Here is a 17,383-nt window from a genome sequence, read left to right as displayed (position 1 = left end):
TTATGTTATTCTAGCTTCCTGTAGAAATCAGGCTTCAAGGAGCATACGGCCATTCTTATCAACATGAGACACGGATTTGTAGGCAATTTCTGTACTTTTCATAAAGCTGGCTAAAAGCATCAGCCAGTATTTATATAAGAATCCATGTCTGTTCTTTTTTTCCAAAAATCCTAGAGCAGTTGGCTCCTCAGATAAACCTGTGTGTTTCTTTTATCCAGTAAAAGCAGCGCATCCAGAGGTATTTGTTTCCTGGCCTTCTGCGAAGCCCACAGATAAATTAGGTCTCATTTGGAAATGTCCCATTTCAGAAAGTCTGCGGTATCTATCTCTGCCTACCGATTGATTTACAGCCTCACTTTAAAATGTTAGTCTGTTCTTAAAAAGGGTTTATAACTGCATCTACTATAATAATAAAATGTAAGCAATCTTGCGCTAGGTACTGAACAATTTCATAGCTTTGAACTCTCCAAAATGTTCTAGAAGCCAATATAGAAAACCCAGAAATCTCAGTTTTTGTTTGCAGAAGGGGCAAGAGAACCGGTTGTGTTCGCCCTCCAAATGCCCAGCGCCAGCATAGGGTCGGTCTAACACACAGCCCAGGCTCTGTAAACATTTGCTAAAAGAACGAATCAACAAGGAATAAGTAATGGATAATAATAATAAGTAATACGAATCCATTCTTCCTGCGGTCGTGGGTCTGGCAGGCACAAATTCCGGCCAGGATTCCGACCCCAGGGCCAGAGGAGGACTCGCCTTGGCTCCTAGGAGTGGGCGGGGATTCCCTGGGGTGCCGCCCACGTCGGGCGGGACCTGAGGGGCGCTGGAGGGGCGGGGCATCCATGAGGTCCCGCCCATGCGGGGGGCGGGGCCTGCGGCGCGCGGGAAGCGGCGCGCGCTGCGCGGGAGGTGATGGTGCCTCTGACTGTCCGGGTCCCTGCAGGTACGGCTTCCCGGGGCTGGCCCGGGTAGCTCCGCGGCTCTTTTGGTCGCGTCTGTCCAGGGCCAGAGGCCCTCGCCGAGGGCGGGCCCCTGGGCCCCGGGATAGCTCCGGAGCGGCGCGCGTTGGGGCGGCGGGGCCCCGTCCACCCCCGGCCGCGCGCGGCCTCCTCCCGGCGGCCTCAGTCTCAGCTTCCCAGGCCCAGCGCCCGGTCCCTGGGAAAGGCGGGGTTCTCCTCTCGCCTCGCCGCCCCGATCCCCTACCCCGTTTGGCCCCCTCTTCCGGGAGGCTCCTCCCGGGGCGGGCCCCTCCCCGGGCTCTCAGGGCGCGCCCCTAGCCCCCACTAAGCGGGGACAGGCCGTGCAGACGGCCAGGGCCCCTAGGTAGCCTTTACCTGGGTGTTTCGTTGTGCTTTTCTGGATGTAGCGGCGTATCATAAACTTGTGGATGTCAGGACCCAGCGAAGCATTTTAGGTGGAGCTAGCAAGGTGTTATTGTCAGATGGCAACGTTAACATCCTTTCCCAATGCAGTGTGCATTTTAAATGGCTCCTGGCCCCTATTCAGCGCTCAGTAACCCTTTGCTGCTGTTAACACTGTTGTTTAATCCATCACCAGCATTTTGCAGCTTTCTTCTGTCTTGAAGAAGTAGAACGGTGCCCGAGAAACGTTTTGCCCCTTGGAGACTCAGGAGGATGAAAGTCATCACTTGTGAAATAGCCTGGCACAACAAGGAGCCCGTGTACAGCCTGGACTTCCAGCATGGGACGGCTGGGAGGATCCACAGACTGGCGTCTGCCGGCGTGGACACTGCTGTCAGGGTAAACTGGGGCAGAGATAGACATCCGGGAACACTGCTTGAAGCAATAGTTTTCACTCTTTTATTTAAAACCAATGTCGGCTGGGCGCGGTGGCTCACGCCTGTAATCCCAGTGCTTTTTGAGGCTGAGGTGAGAGGATCACTTGAGTCCAGGAGTTTGACACCAGCCTGGGCAACAGCCAGAAATGAAAAAGTAGTGGGACGTGGCGGTGTGCAGCTACTTGGGAAGTTGAAGTGAGAGGATCGCTTGAGCCTAGGAGTTTGAAGCAAGCAACGATCACTCCACTGCACTCCAGCCTGGGTAACAGAGCCAGACCCTTCTCTTAAGTAAATGAATGAATGAATTAACATATGTCAATAAACTCAAACTACTTTGTCATCTAGCCCAGAATGCTAAATTTCCAGGGCCTGCGGTGAACAATAAAAGCAAAAGAGAGCTGCTTTCTTTCTTTTCTTTTTTTTTTTTTTTTGAGACGGAGTCTTGCTCTGTTGCCCAGGCGGGAGTGCAGTGGTGCAGTCTCGACTTACTGCAACCTCTGCCTCCCAGGTTCAAGCTATTCTGCCTCAGCCTCCCAAGTAACTGGGACCACAGCTGCTCATCACCATACCTGGCTAATTTTTGTATTTTTAGTAGAGATGGGGTTTTACCATGTTGGCCAGGCTGGTCTCAAACTCCTGACCTCAGGTGATCCACCCACCTTGGCCTCCCAAAGTGCTGGGATTACAGGCCTGAGCCACCATGCCCGGCTCTGCTTTCTTTTTTTTTTTTTTTTTTTTATTATACTTTAGGGTTTTAGGGTACATGTGCACAATGTGCAGGTTTGTTACATATGTATCCATGTGCCATGTTGATTTCCTGCACCCATTAACTCGTCATTTAGCATTAGGTGTATCTCCTAATGCTGTCCCTCCCCCCTCCCCTGGCTCTGCTTTCTTATTTGATTCATTTTCCCTAGATTATTATAACTGGACGTTCATTGTTTTGGGATCCTGATCCTGGTTCCTATAGGGTAACAAGTTGCTCTAGAAAGAAGGCAGAGGGGGACAGTAGACATTTATGTTTTAGATAGGGAGTTCTTTGATTTTATGTTTCAAAAGAAAAACTAAATTTTCTTTCTGAAAATAAGCATAGTTTTTTGTTTTTTTTTTTTTTTTTTTTTTTTTTTTTTGAGACAGGGTCTTGCTCTGTCACCCAGGCTGGAGTGCAGTGGCCTGATCTGATCTTGGCTCAGTGCAGCCCTGACCTCCGGGGTAACTGGAACTACATGCATGTGCCATCACACTTGGCTAATTTTTTAAATTTTCTGTAGAGACTAGGTGTCACTATGTTTCCAGGCTGGTCTCAAACTCTCAGCCTCAAGTGATTTACCCATCTTGGCCTCCTAAACTGCTGGGATTACAGTTGTGAGCCACCGCACCCAGCCCATGGTATTGTTTTAATACAGACAGTATAATATGTGCCCATTCCATGTTTTTCAAATGAATGTGTTGGTATCGACAGATCTGGAAGGTAGAAAAGGGACCAGATGGAAAAGCCATCGTGGAATTTTTGTCCAATCTTGCTCGTCATACCAAAGCCGTCAATGTTGTGCGTTTTTCTCCAACTGGGGAAATTTTAGCATCGGGAGGAGATGGTGAGTATTGCTGTCCTTCAGAGATTCTTCAGGAACCAGATAGATACCTGTGTGTCTTGTGTCAGATAGTGAGATTTGAGCTGGATATGCTTTTTTTTTTTTGAGATAGAATTTCGCTCTTGTTCCCCAGGCTGGAGTGCAGTGGTGCAATCTCGACTCACTGCAACCTCCGCCTCCTGGGTTCAAGCGATTCTCCTGCCTCAGCCTCCTGAGTAGCTGGGATTACAGGCACCCGCCACCACGCCTGGCTAATTTTTTTTTTTTGCGTTTTTAGTAGAGACAGGGTTTCATCATGTTGGTCAGGCTGATCTCGAACTCCTGACCTCAGGTGATCCACCTGCCTCGGCCTCCCAAAGTGCTGGGATTACAGGCGTGAGCCACTGCGCCTGGCCTGGATATGCTTTTTAGTTCAGCTGTGGCTGACCCTCTCAATCTGTCATTTAGGTAGTTCAGTAAAATACTGTTCTAGGGAATGTGGTAGAGTCGGGGAGGGAGGACAGCAAGATGAAACCAGGAACACCTGTTTGAAAACAGCTGCTTTCCTGCTAGCTCCCACCAGGCTGTTCCAGGACAAGGTGGAAAGGCACTTACCATTCTGTCACATCCTAAGCAAGGCGATTGTTCTGGTTTTGTTTGATTGTTAGTTTAACATCTGTGGTAATGAGTCAGTTCTGTGTCTCTGTGTAATTAATTAATTGGCTTTAGGACTGTGTTATTAATTAATTGGCTTTGGGAGTTTATTTTTTTTTGAGACAGTCTCACTCTGTCACCTAGGCTGGAGTGCAGTGGCACAATCTTGGCTCACTGCAACCTCCGCCTCCCAGGTTCAAGAGATTCTCCTGCCTCAGTCTCACGAGTAGCTGGGATTACAGGCGCCCGCCACTACCCCCGGCTAATTTTTGTATTTTTAGTAGAGATGGGGTTTCGCCGTGTCAGCCAGGCTGGTCTTGAACTCCTGAGCTCAGGCGATCTGCCTGCCTCGGCCTCCGAAAGTGCTAGGATTACAGGCGTGAGCCACCGTGCCCAGGCTATTTGGGCATGAATTCTAAAGTGGGATATGAAAGAATTCAGCAATGGCCAAGTTCCTCATGGAGGGGTGCTGTGCTCAGAAGTGCAGCGTGCCCTCCCACTGGCCCCTCTTCAGTGGGCCCTGAGTAGCTTCTCGTGTTTGATCTCCCTGTAAGAAAAGCAGTAGCTGAAAAGCACATAAGCTGCCAACACTGTGGAAACCCCCGTGATGCTCCCTTTCTTCACAGTGACATACTTCTTTTTTTTTTTTTGAGACGGAGTCTCGCTCTGTCACCCAGGCTGGAGTGCAGTGGCGCAATCTCGGCTCACTGCAAGCTCCACCTCCCGGGTTCACGCCATTCTCCTGCCTCAGCCTCTCCGAGTAGCTGGGACTACAGGAGCCTGCCACCACGCCTGGCTAATTTTTTGTATTTTTTAGTAGAGACGGGGTTTCACCGTGGTCTCGATCTGCTGACCTCGTGATCCGCCCACCTCAGCCTCCCAAAGTGCTGGGATTACAAGCGTGAGCCACCGCACCCGGCCCATACTTCTTATAATACCCATAGTGGCCTCTGAAACGCTCCAGCAGTGCCCGTCGGGATAAGATCCCGCATCGGTACCCAGCTTGGCAGCTCCTCTGGTTTGACATCCGTGTGTTTTCTCCCATTCCCTGCTGTGACTGATGCTGCTTTGGAGTCCTGGTGTCTGCAGTGCCGGGCTGCTGGAGGGTGCTGGGGAGGGAGCATACTGGGAGTGTCATTAATGAATGGCCTTGTGATTTGTGCTTGCTTGTTTGGTGGGAATAGATTGATTCTTGCTTTCTGCCTGTGCTTAAATGGGATAAAACTATATGGAAAAAGTAAACCAGGCTGGGTGCGGTCGCTCACACATGTTGTAATCCCAGCACTTTGGGAGACCGAGGCAGGTGGATCATTTGGGGTCAGGAGTTCGAGACCAGCCTGGCCAATATAGTGAGACCTCGTCTCTACTAAAAATACAAAAATTAGCTGGGCATGGTGGTGCACTCCTGTAATCCTAGCTACTCGGGAGGCTGAGGCGGAGAATTGCTGGAACCTGGGAGGTGGAGGTTGCACTGAGCCAAGATTGGGCCATTGCACTCCAGCCTGGGCAACAGAGTGAGACTCTGTCTCAAAAATAAAAAAGTAAACCTTTTTACCATACTTTAAAACAATCTAGAAACTGTTACAAAATAAAACAAATCTAAAGTTTTTTTTTTGCAGAAGGAGGAAAAGAGACCTGGTTGAGTTCAGTGCCATGATGCCCAGAGTGCATGAAGGGGTGTGTGTGTGTATGTGTGTGTGTGTGTGTGTGTGTGTGTGCGCGCGTGCACGCTGATTTGTAGGGGGAAAGATGGGGAGCAGGAGCTCCACCTGGGGGTGGCTACCTGCTGTCTGCCCTGAGGTTGCACATGGCAGCCCCCATTTTCCAAAGTCCCTTGGCCTTGGAGGCCCAGAAACCTGCTGTTGTCAGCACGTGGAGAGTGTTCATCCATCAGGGCCAATGGCATCTTAACCAAGCTCCCAGACTAATGTGTGCGACTAGGATTCCGGTTAACTTAGCATGGGAATGCAGGCTGGGTGCGGTGGCTCATGCCTATAATCCCAGCACTTTGGGAGGCTGAGGTGGGCAGATCACGTGAGGTCAGGAGTTAGAGGCCAGCCTGACCAACATGGAGAAACCTCGTCTCTACTAAAAATACAAAATTAGCAGGGTGTGGTGGTGCATGCCTGTAGTCCCAGCTATTCGGGAGGCTGAGGCAGGAGAATCGCCTGAACCCGGGAGGTGAAGGTTGCGGTGAGCCAAGATCGCACCATTGCACTCCAGCCTGGGCAGTAAGAGTGAAACTCTGTCTCAAAAAAAAGAAAAAAGAAAAAAAAAGAATGGGAATGCGTATGTCCTCACAACCTCATTCATTCACTCTCCTGCTGTGCACATTCCTAAAAGGGAAGCTAAAGGATGGTCAGAAGGTTACGTGGTAATCGTAGAGTCAGAATGTGGGGAGTTATTGGACTCAGACAATGGGTGACCTCAGGCTAAAGTACCTGATATCTATAATGATATTAATAGCTGACACTTACATGGGGCTTACTATCTGCCAGCCATTGTGTTGTAAGTGTGTTATACACATTGACCAATTTAATCCTCACAATAGCCTATGAGGTAGATACATTGTTATCCCCATTTTTGAGACAGGGTCTTGCTTTGTCACTCAGGCTAGAGTGCAGTGGCAAGATCAGGACTCACTGCAGCCTCCACCTCCTGGGCTCAAGTGATCCTCCCACCTCAGCCTCCTGCATAGTGGGACCAGAGGTGTGTGCTGCCACACCTGGCTAATTTTTTTGATTTTTAGTAGAGACAAGGTCTTGCTCTCTTGCCCAGGCTGGCCTTGAGCTCCTAGGCTAAAACAACCCTTCCATCTCAGCCTCCCAAAGTGCTGGCATTACAGGTGTGAGCCACCCCACCCTGCCTATTATCCCCATTTACAGGTGAGGAAACTGAGACATCAAGATGCTAAGTGACTTGCTGAAGGTTTCTCAGCTAGGAACATTTGCCAACCCTTGCACTGGGGGTTCTTTGCTGTTTTGTTTTTCTATTCAGCTATTTATAGGTTATGCCTTCAGATTTGTTAACATAGCCAGTCATTTTGCAGTGGCATTTGCTGGCCTAGGGACCCTTCTGTTTAAGGTGATTTTGTATAGCTCTGATCTATTATGAATTTGATTTTGGAGTTTTAGCTCAGAAGGCAATTTGCCTACTTTCCCTGTTGAAATGCTTGGAAGTAAATCATCCTGGCCATAGTGTCCACAGAACAGCATAAATGTTGTTTTAATACCCTACAAATCCTGACGTGCGGCTAATTTTTTTGTATTTCTAGTAGAGACAGTTAGCCAGGATGGTCCCGGGAGGCAGAGGTTGCAGTGAGCCAAGATCGCGCCACTGCACTCCAGCCTGGGTGACAGGGTGAGACTCCGTCTCAAAAAAAAAAAAAAAAGAAAAGAAAAATCCTGACATGAAGGAGTGTGGGTGAAGCGTGGATCACTGTTACTGAATCGCCCCGCAGATGCTGTCATCCTGTTGTGGAAGGTGAATGATAACAAGGAACCGGAGCAGATAGCTTTTCAGGATGAGGACGAGGCCCAGCTGAACAAGGAGAACTGGACGGTTGTGAAGACTCTGCGGTAACTTGGGAGGGACCGTGGCAGTGATCTCTCTTTACGATGAGTGCATTAAATGGAATATACCTTTTGACTTTTTTTTTTTCTTTTCTTTTGAGATAGGGTCTCATTGTCGCCCAGGCTGGAGTGCTGTACTGTGATCACAGTACGCTGCAGCCTTGACTTCCCAGGCTCAAGTGATCCTCTCACCTCCCAAATAGCTGGGACTACAGGTGCATGCTACCGTGCCCTGCTAATTTTTAAATTTTTTGTGGAGACAGGGTCTCACTATGTTGCCCAGGCTGGTCTAATTTAGAAGTTTTATGTATGTGAAACAGTCCTAAGACAATAGTTTTAAAGGATGAAAGCATAATTAAAATGGATTTTCTTAGTTTCTGCTATAAATTTTTCTTAGAAAAAGTATTCAATTTTAAAGATACAACTATCCTTTTTTTTTTTTTTTTTTTTTTTTTGAGATGGAGTTTCGCTCTTGTTGACCAGGCTGGAGTGCAATGGCATGATCTCGGCTCACCGCAACCTCTGCCTCCTGGGTTCAAGCGATTCTCCTGCCTCAGCCTCCCGAGTAGCTGGGATTACAGGCATGCACCACTATGCCCAGCTAACTTTTTTGTATTTTTAGTAGAGATGGGGTTTCTCCATGTTGGTCAGGCTGATCTCAAACTCCCGACCTCAGGTGATCCGCCCACCTCGGCCTCCCAAAGTGCTGGGATTACAGGCGTGAGCCACCACGACTGGTCAGATCTAGCTGTCCTTGAAAGTAGTTTTTTACAGCTATAGCTAATATAGTGCCAGTGGAAATTTTGGAATCTCATTTTAATGCTTAGTTCTGGAGCTTGCCCTTATATTTTTGATAACTTGTCCCTTTTTGAGTTAATAATTGCTTTTTGTTTTGTTTTGTTTTGAGACGGAGTCTCACTCTGTTGCACAGGCTGGAGTGCAGTGGCATGGTCTCGGCTCACTGCAATCTCTGCCTCCTGGGTTCAGGGGATTCTCCTGCCTCAGCCCCCAAGTAGCAGGGACTACAGGTGTGCGCCACCACGCCTGGCTATTTTTTTTTTTTTTTTTTTTTGGCTAATTTTTTTTTTTTGAGACAGAGTCTCACTCTGTCGCCAGGCTGGAGTGTAGTGGCGCGATCTTGGCTCACTGCAATCTCCGCCTCCCAGGTTCAAGCGATTCCCCTGCCTCAGCCTCTTGAGTAGCTGGGTCTGCAGGTGTGCACCACCACGCCTGGCTAATTTTTTGTATTTTAGTAGAGACGTGGTTTCACCATGTTGGCCAGGATGGTCTCAATCTCCTGACCTTGTGATCTGCCTGCCTCGGCCTCCCAAAGTGCTGGGATTACAGGCGTGAGCCACCGCACCTGGCTGATTTTTGTATTTTGAGTAGAGATGGGGTTTTACCGTGTTAGCCAGGCTGGCCTTGAACTCCTGACCACAGGCAGTCTGTCTACCTTGGCCTCCCAAAGTGCTGAGATTACAGTCCTAAGCTGCTATACCTGGGGAGTAATAGCATTTTTCCTCTTTGTTTTTGGATTCTAGGGGCCACTTAGAAGATGTGTATGATATTTGCTGGGCAACTGATGGGAATTTAATGGCTTCTGCCTCTGTGGATAACACAGCCATCATATGGGATGTCAGTAAAGGTAAATGATATATTTTTGTTACTAGCAGGAAGAAATATTCTAAGCATCTATAAAAGCCTAAAAGTCTAACTTGCATTAACTTTTTTTTTTTTTTTTGGAGACAGGATCTTGCTCTGCCGCCCAGGCTGGAGTGCAGTGGTGCGATCTTGGTTCACTGCAACCTCTGCCTCCTAGGTTCAAGCAATCCTCCTGCCTCAGCCTCCCAAGTAGCTGGAACTACAGGCATGCACCCCCACACCCAGTTAATTTTTGTATTTTTAGTAGAGATGGAGTTTCATCATGTTGGCCAGGCTGGTCTCAAACTCCTAACCTCAGGTGATCCACCCATCTCAGCCTCCCAAAGTGCTGGGATTATAGGCATGAACCACCGCCCCTGGCCCTAACTTGCTTTAACTTTATCTTTTATTTTTATTTTTTTGGAGATGGAGTTTTGCTCTTGTCCAGGTTGGAATGCAATGTCACAATTTTGGCTCACTGAAATCTCCACCTCCCGGGTTCAAGCGATTCTCCTGCCTCAGCATCCCGAGTAGCTGGACTACAGGTGTCTGCCACCACACCTGGCTAATTTTTGTATCATTAGCAGAGACGGGGTTTCACCATTGGCCAGTCTGGTCTCAATCTCCTGACTTCAGGTGATCCACCCGCCTCGGCCTCCCAAACTGCTGGGATTAGAGGCATGAGCCACCACACCCGGCCTACTTGCTTTAACTTTAAAAGCAACACAAAAAATTGTTTTAGTGAACTAAATTAGGTGGTTGGCTCAACAGGATAGGGGTTAGTCCCATATGCCATGGATTGTCAGAGGGCAAGAGGCTTAGCAGTGGTGCTGCAAGTTACTGATGCTGAGGCCAGGCAAATCCCACGTGGTGGGGCCAGCAGATAAGATGACAGGCCCGGGCCCTGCCTTTATGGAGGTTAGGATCTCGGGAAGATTAACAAGTCACTTATAATTTATAGGGCATTGCATGCTAGTTGATGGGGTAGGTGGGATCAAGTTTCCATTTTAGAAGATCAAGGAAAGCCAGGGACATTCTGTTCCCTAGCTGGGGAGACAGTGGACATGTGAAAAGTTATAGTGGTGTAAAAATAGCTGTGAAATGCCAAAAGCAAGTAGTGGCTAGCTCCTAATCATTTTTATCCCCCGCCATCCTTTAGTCAAACTTTGTTTTCTCCCAAATCTCTTCCTGCCAATTCTACAACTCAAGTACCTGGGTAGGGCAGTTGTTGGCTGCCCTCGCAGCACCGTGTCAGCCCAGTTCTCATCCAGTCTATAAAAATTTTTGCTCTTTTTAGTTCCGTGCTGTCCAGCCAAGCCATCCTCCATCCTCCATCCTGTCTTGTTTTGTGTGCGTGTTTTTTTTTTTTTTTTTTTTAGATGGAGTCTCCCTCAGTCTCCCAGGCTGGAGGGCAGTGGTGCAATCTCGGCTCACTGCAACCTCTGCCTCCCGGGTTCAACAATTCTCCTGCCTCAGCCCTCAAAGTAGCTGGGATTACAGGCGCCCGCCACCACTCCCAGCTAATTTTTGTATTTTTAGTAGAGACGGGGTTTCCCCATGTTGGCCAGGCTGGTCTCAAACTCCTGACTTGAAGCGATCTGCCTGCGTCAGCCTCCCACAGTGCTGGGATTATAGGCATGAGCCATTGCGCCTGGCCGGGATTTTAGGTTTTATCATAAGTGTGATGGGTTGTTACTGAACCTCACCAAAAACTTCAAAAAAAAAAAAAAAAAGAATGGCTTGTCAGGCACAGTGGCTCACGCCTGTAATCCCAGCACTTTGGGAGGATTGCTCAAGCCTAGGAGTTAAAGACCAGCATGGGCAACATGGCAAAACCCTCTCTCTACCAAAAAAATACAAAAATTAGCTGGGTGTGGTAGTACATGCCTATAGTCCCAGCTACTAAGGCTGCTGAGTCTCTTGAGCCTGGGAAGTTGAGGCTGCAGTGAGCTCTGACGGCGCCACTGTACTCCAGCCTGGGGCAACAGAACCACGCCCTGTCTCAAAAAAAAAAGAAAAAAAAGGAATGGCCAAGGCTTCATAACTCTCTTGTCTTTTTATGCAGGCGATCTCTGTGTGCTAAATATTTTCCCCGAAGTCCCTTTTCCATCCCTGTTCGCATTGTCTTCTCTGGGCCCTCCTCATCTCTCTCCTGGTCTACTCGGTCACTTCCCAACTAGCGACCCTCTTTGTCATCTCCTAAACCTGTTTCACCTTTAAAATGCAGACAACCTCTCAGCTCGAATACTCACAGCCTTTTCCTTACACACAAGGTCTCTGTAATACTTCTCCTTTCCTCCTTATCTTCTGTTCTTGGCCCTCCTCTGTACCCATTAGCAGTTCTCAGCAACCTCTCCCTGCTCCATATTCACTTCGCTAAGCTGTCTTAACCCGGGAATTCCCTGACAATACCTTCTTCCACCCTTCATCTCCTCTTCATCCTGCCTGACCTGGGGAGCTGAACTTAGATCTTCTCAGACCCTCTGCCCTGTGCTGTCAGCTCCTCTCCCCCGGTCCACATGTGTGATGCTTGCCTGTTGATGGGTCTGTCTGATCTGTGAGCTCCCTGAGGGTGGGGACTGCATGAAGTCATCTTTGTGACCCCAGAGCCTGACACAGGGTTTAGTACAGAGACTCTCACTTACTGCCTGCTGAGTGATGCATGGTAAAGGGAATAATATTTAAGTCATAGTTTATACTATTTGGGCTCAAATAGGTTTTGGTAATGCTGTTTTGGTGCATATGTGTGTGTTTTTTTTGTAGGACAAAAGATATCAATTTTTAATGAACATAAAAGTTATGTCCAAGGAGTAACCTGGGACCCTTTGGGTCAATATGTTGCTACTCTGAGCTGTGACAGGTAAATTCAGCTTTGGCATTTACTTGGAATTTCTTTGTATTTACTTGGAATTTTCTGAAGAGAGGTATTTATCGCAACTTAACCAAGATTTATCATAGTCTAGCTTTGATTCTTTTGTTCTTGTTTTCATACTCATTCTTACAGCATAATCAGAAATTGGAAATTAATTAGGACAAGTGCCTTAAACGAAGTTTGTACTTAGTAAATCTTTTTTTTTTAGACAGTCTCACTCTGTCACCCAGGCAGGTGTTGTGGCGCAATCTCACAATCTCAGCTCACTGCAACCTCTGCCTCCTGGTTTCAAGCGATTCTCCTGTCTCAACTGGGATTACAGGCACATGCCACCATGCCCGGTTAATTTTTGTATTTTTAGTAGAGACAGGGTTTCATCATGTTGGTCAGGCTGTTCTCAAACTCCTCACCTCAAATGATCTGCCTGCCTTGGCCAATGTGCTAAGATCACAGGCATGAGCCACCATGCCCGGCCCTGAACTTAGTAAATCTTTATTACTATTTTTTTTTTTTTTTTTTTTTTTTTGAGAGAGGGGCTCACTCTGTCACCCAGGCTGGAGTGCAGTGGTGCAGTCACAGCTCACTGTGCAGTTACAGCTTTGACCTCCTGGGCTCAAGCAATCCTCGTGCCTCAGCCCCCCAAGTAACTGGGACTACAGGTGTGCACCACCACAGCCGGCTAATTTTTATATTTTTTTGTAAAGATGGGATTTTGCCATGTTGCCCAGGCTGGTCTCAATCTGTTGAGCTCAAGCCATCTGTCTGCCTTGGCCACCCAAAGTGCTAAGATTACAGGTGTGCTACAGTGATTTTTATTTTTTTTAATTGTTTTTTGAGACAGAGTCTCACTCTGTCACTCTGGCTGGAATGCAGTGGTGCGATCTCGGCTTACTGTAACCTCCACCTCCTAGGTTCAAGCGATTCTCCTGCCTCATCCTCCTGAGTAGCTGGGATTACAAGTCTGTGCCACCATGCCTGGCTAATTTTTGTATTTTTAGTAGAGACAGAGTTTCACCATATTGACGATGCTGGTCTCAAACTCCTGACCTCAGGTGACCTGCCCGCTTCAGCCTCCCAAAGTGCTAGGATTACAGGCGTGAGCCACCTCGCCCAGCCCAGTGATTTTAATGACTCCATTTAAATGGATATAAAAATAAACTATTTTTGTCCTTTCTGAAAAGAAGTCTTGTTGTTGTGTTTACTGGCATAATTGCATTTAATTGTATTGTTGGAACAAAGAGTTAAAAAAATGAGGAGTGCCTCCTATGTTACTTAATAGTCCTTTTGAATATTTATCTAACTACTTTTAATTAAAACAAATTGAATATAAGATGGCCTTGGAATAAAAGTGGTATGGAGGAGTTAGTGTTTATTTTTCATAGAATCTCCTATTGTATTCTAAATGCCATTTATTTTCTGACAAGTGTGTTTTATTCAGACAGTCATCAGTAAAACAATCTGATTAGCTAGTGGGAGTAATGTGACTTATCAAAAATTTTTTTTTTTTTTTTTGAGACAGAATCTTGCTCTGTTGCCCAGGCTGGAGTGCAGTGGCACTATCTCAGCTTACTGCAACCTCTTCCTCCCGGGTTCAAGTGATTCTTCAGCCTCAACCTCCCGAGTAGCAGGGATTACAGGCGCCCACAACCACACCCGGCTAATTTTTTGTATTTTTGGTAGAGATGGGGTTTCACCATGTTGACCAGGCTGGTCTCGAACTCCTGACCTCAAGTGATTCACCCGCCTCCGCCTCCCAAAGTGTAGGGATTACAGGCGTGAGCCACCGCGCCTGGCCTGTAATATCCTTTAGGTTGTTAATACTTGCTTCCTTCTTAATTACCCAGTTGTGAATATCATTGGTAAAAGCTTTTGCAGGCTGAAAATTGTTGAGGTGGTAATAGGCTGTTGGTAATAAGTGGTTTCTGTGTGAAGCATAATTCATTTACTAGAAGTGGTAAATCAGACATGTTCTTTCTTCAGGGTGCTGCGAGTGTACAGTATACAGAAGAAGCGTGTGGCTTTCAATGTTTCGAAGATGCTGTCTGGAATAGGGGCTGAAGGAGAGGTATAAAATATTTTGCCGTTCTTTTTCAGCAGCGCTTTAACTGAGACTTAGGAAGTCATGAGCTCCTCCCATACCTTTGCGGCCAAATCACTGGCCTCAAGGAGCCGATTCCAGAACTACAATAAGGCTTCCTCGGTTACTGTGGTGGGCTAGTCTGTATGGAAATGGGGACATCTGGAGACCAGGGTAGAGCCACTGATGGAGGACAGGACAGTGGTTTTCAACCCTGGCTGCACCGTGGAATCACCTGGGAAGAATTACAAATATGGGTGCTGGCTGGGCACGGTGGCTCATGACTGGAATCCCAGCACTTTGGGAGACTGAGGTGGGCGGATCACTTGAGGTCAGGAGTTTGAGACCAGCCTGGCTAACATGGCCAAACCCCATCTCAGTGAATTACAAAAATTAGCCAGGTGTGGTGGTGCATGCCTGTAATCCCAGCTACTCGGGAGGCTGAGGCATGAGAATCACTTGAACCTGAGAGGCGGAGGTCTCAGCCGTGAGCTGAGATCATGCCACTGCACTCTAGCCTGGGCGACAGAGCGAGACTCTATTTCAAAAATAAAATGACGTAAGGCTGGGCACGATGGCTCATGCCTGTAATCCCAGCACTTTGGGAGGCTGAGGCAGGTGGATCACCTGAGGTCAGGAGTTTGGGACCAGCCTGGCCAACATGGTGAAACCCTGTCTCTACAAGAAATATAAAATTAGCCGGGTGCATGCCTGTAATCCCAGCTATTCAGGAGGCTGAGGCAGGAGAATTGCTTGAACCTGGGAGGTGGAGGTTGCAGTGAGCTGAAATTGCACCATTGCACTCCAGCCTGGGTGACAAGAGCGAAACTCAGTCTCAAAATAAATAAATAAAAATAAAAATACGGATGCCTTGGCCCCAGCCTGAGTGGCGCGATTCACTTGGCTGGAGGTAAGCAGGGCCTCCGTGATTCTCAGGTGTAGCAAGGGCTGGTCACTACTGATCTGGGAAGATCCCTACATGAGGCAACAGAAGACAGGCAGGTTGAGCGTTGGATCTGTCTGGCAGCAGGCAGTTTACTATCTTGGCAGGTAGGTAGAGAGTTTTGCTAGCAGACAGCAGAGACCCAGCCAAAACACTGGTATTTAGGAATAGGAAGGATTTTGACTTTCAAAGAATTGGCAAATGAAAATAGGACCCTATTTGTAAAGGAATCAAGGCTACTGAGGCAGGCAGCGAGGTGCAGGGGAGCAAGCTGGTTACTGGCTCCACCCGGGGACGTGGTGCAAATGCATCCAAGGAACCAGGGTAAGGCGGTGTGGGCTGGGCGCTGACAGGCACTGAGAGGTCACACCTGTGAAGTAAGAATAGTAATGCTTGCTGGGCACGGTGGCTCACGCCTGTAATCCCAGCACTTTGGGAGGCAGAGGTGGGCAGATCACCTGAGGTCAGGAGTTCGAGACTAGCCTGGCTAACACGGTGAAACCCTGTCTCTACTAAAAATACAGAAATTTGCTGGGCATAGTGGTGCACGCCTGTAGTCCCAGCTACTCCAGTGGCTGAGGCAGGAGAATCACTGGAACCTGGGAGGTGGAGTTTGCGGTGAGCCGAGATTGCGCCATTTGCACTCCAGCCTGGGCAACAAGAGCGAAACTTTGTCTCAAAAAAAAAAAAGTGTATATATATATATTTTTATATATATTATATATAATATATACTTTTATATGTTATATATTTATATTATATATAATATATATTTTTATATTATTTATTTTATATTTTATATATATAAAAATATATCTATTACATATATATATGAATAGTAATGCCTGCTTCCTTGTGTTCTTAAGAATTAAATGCTTGTTTGTTTGTTGAGACAGTGTCTGGCTCTGTCACCCAGGCTGGAGTGCAGTGGCACGATCTTGGCTCACTACAACCTTTGCTTCCTGGCTTCAAGCGGTTCTCCTGCCTCAGCCTCCTGAGAAGCTGGGATTACAGGAGTGTGCCACCACACTCAGATAATTTTTGTATTTTTAGTAGAGATGGGGTTTTGCTATGTTGGCCAGGCTGGTCTTGAACTCCTGAACTCAAGTGATCCGCCTGCCTTGGCCTCGCAAAGTGCTGGGACTACAGGTGTGAGCCCCCATGTCTGGCAAATGCTTGATGTTTATAAATAGTAGTAAAAACTGTCCCAGACAGGTGTTAAAGAAATGTTGTTTTAAAAGATTAATGATTACCAGTTTAATAATCCACTATTTTCTTTTTTTAAAGGGTGCATTTATTAATAGCTGGATGTGGTGGCATGTGCCTATAGTCCCAGCTACTCAGGAGGCTGAGGCGGGAGGATTGCTTTGAGCCCAGAAGTTCTAGGTTGCAGTGACCTATGATTGCGCCACTGCACTCTAGCCTGGGTGACAGAGCGAGACTCTGTCTCTAAAGAGTGCATTCAGTTGGAAATTCTAATGAATCCACACAGACAGAAAGCAGAGGTCTCCTGGTCATCTTCCCACTGTCTGCCAGTCTCAGGCCCCAGATATGCCACTGTTGACCCTGTGGTTTGTGTTCTTAAGAGTTTTTAAAAATAATTTTAGAACCACATAAAACACACATACATACATATAGCTTTACCTAACAAAAATGTGTGGTCAGTTTTCATGAATGTTTACCCTTGCGGTGCTGCACAATTATTTGATTTGCAGTAGGTTTCAGTTTCATTTATGATTATGTCAACAATAAACGACACTACGTAAAGAAAACCATAGGCACATACAGCAGTTGGGAAGCCTTTATTGTGAGTGCAAAGATTTGGAAAAATGTTTAAACTTTGTGTGTAGAAAACAAACAAACAAAATAATAAAAATAAATTTTGTGTGCGACAGGCAAGAAGCTACCGGATGTTTCACGACGACAGCATGAAGTCTTTCTTCCGTAGACTGAGTTTCACTCCCGACGGATCTTTGCTCCTCACGCCAGGTGTGTTTCATAGCTTTGGACTTAAGGGAATGATGGCCGAGTGGGGATGTCTGCTCCTGTTTTACGCTGCTGCTTATCAGCTCAGTGAATGCTGATTAGAGTGGGGGACCCCAACTTACCTGCCCATTGGAACCTCCAGGAGAGCTTCAAAAAACACGTTGGCGCCTGTGTCCCACCCCTAGAGATTGTAGTGTAATTGGTCTGGGTGGCCTGGCTTTTGGAATTTTAAAAAGATTTCCCAGTGATTCTAATGTGCAGAAAAGTTTGGG

At 47.2% G+C, this 17,383-nt stretch overlaps 1 protein-coding gene across 2 annotated transcripts in view; it reads left to right on the top strand.

The window, feature by feature from the left end:
- Positions 1 to 831: 831 nt before the first annotated feature.
- CHAF1B (chromatin assembly factor 1 subunit B) overlaps positions 832 to 17,383 on the top strand; it is a 30,541-nt gene continuing 13,989 nt past the window's right edge. The window contains exons 1-8 of one of the 2 annotated variants that reach the window (XM_055279645.2): positions 832 to 940; positions 1,555 to 1,757; positions 3,258 to 3,390; positions 7,481 to 7,598; positions 9,134 to 9,237; positions 11,997 to 12,093; positions 14,086 to 14,170; positions 17,021 to 17,114. In XM_055279645.2, coding sequence (XP_055135620.1) covers positions 1,632 to 1,757; positions 3,258 to 3,390; positions 7,481 to 7,598; positions 9,134 to 9,237; positions 11,997 to 12,093; positions 14,086 to 14,170; positions 17,021 to 17,114 — 757 coding nt within the window. In that variant the 5' untranslated portion in view covers positions 832 to 940; positions 1,555 to 1,631. The remainder of the gene's footprint in view (positions 941 to 1,554; positions 1,758 to 3,257; positions 3,391 to 7,480; positions 7,599 to 9,133; positions 9,238 to 11,996; positions 12,094 to 14,085; positions 14,171 to 17,020; positions 17,115 to 17,383) is intronic. The other variant, XM_063639287.1, reaches the window with a different exon arrangement.

This window comes from Symphalangus syndactylus, chromosome 5 (genome assembly GCF_028878055.3).
Source record: "Symphalangus syndactylus isolate Jambi chromosome 5, NHGRI_mSymSyn1-v2.1_pri, whole genome shotgun sequence".
NCBI classification, from domain to species: Eukaryota; Metazoa; Chordata; class Mammalia; order Primates; family Hylobatidae; genus Symphalangus; species Symphalangus syndactylus.
This window is presented reverse-complemented; position numbering and strand designations above follow the sequence as displayed.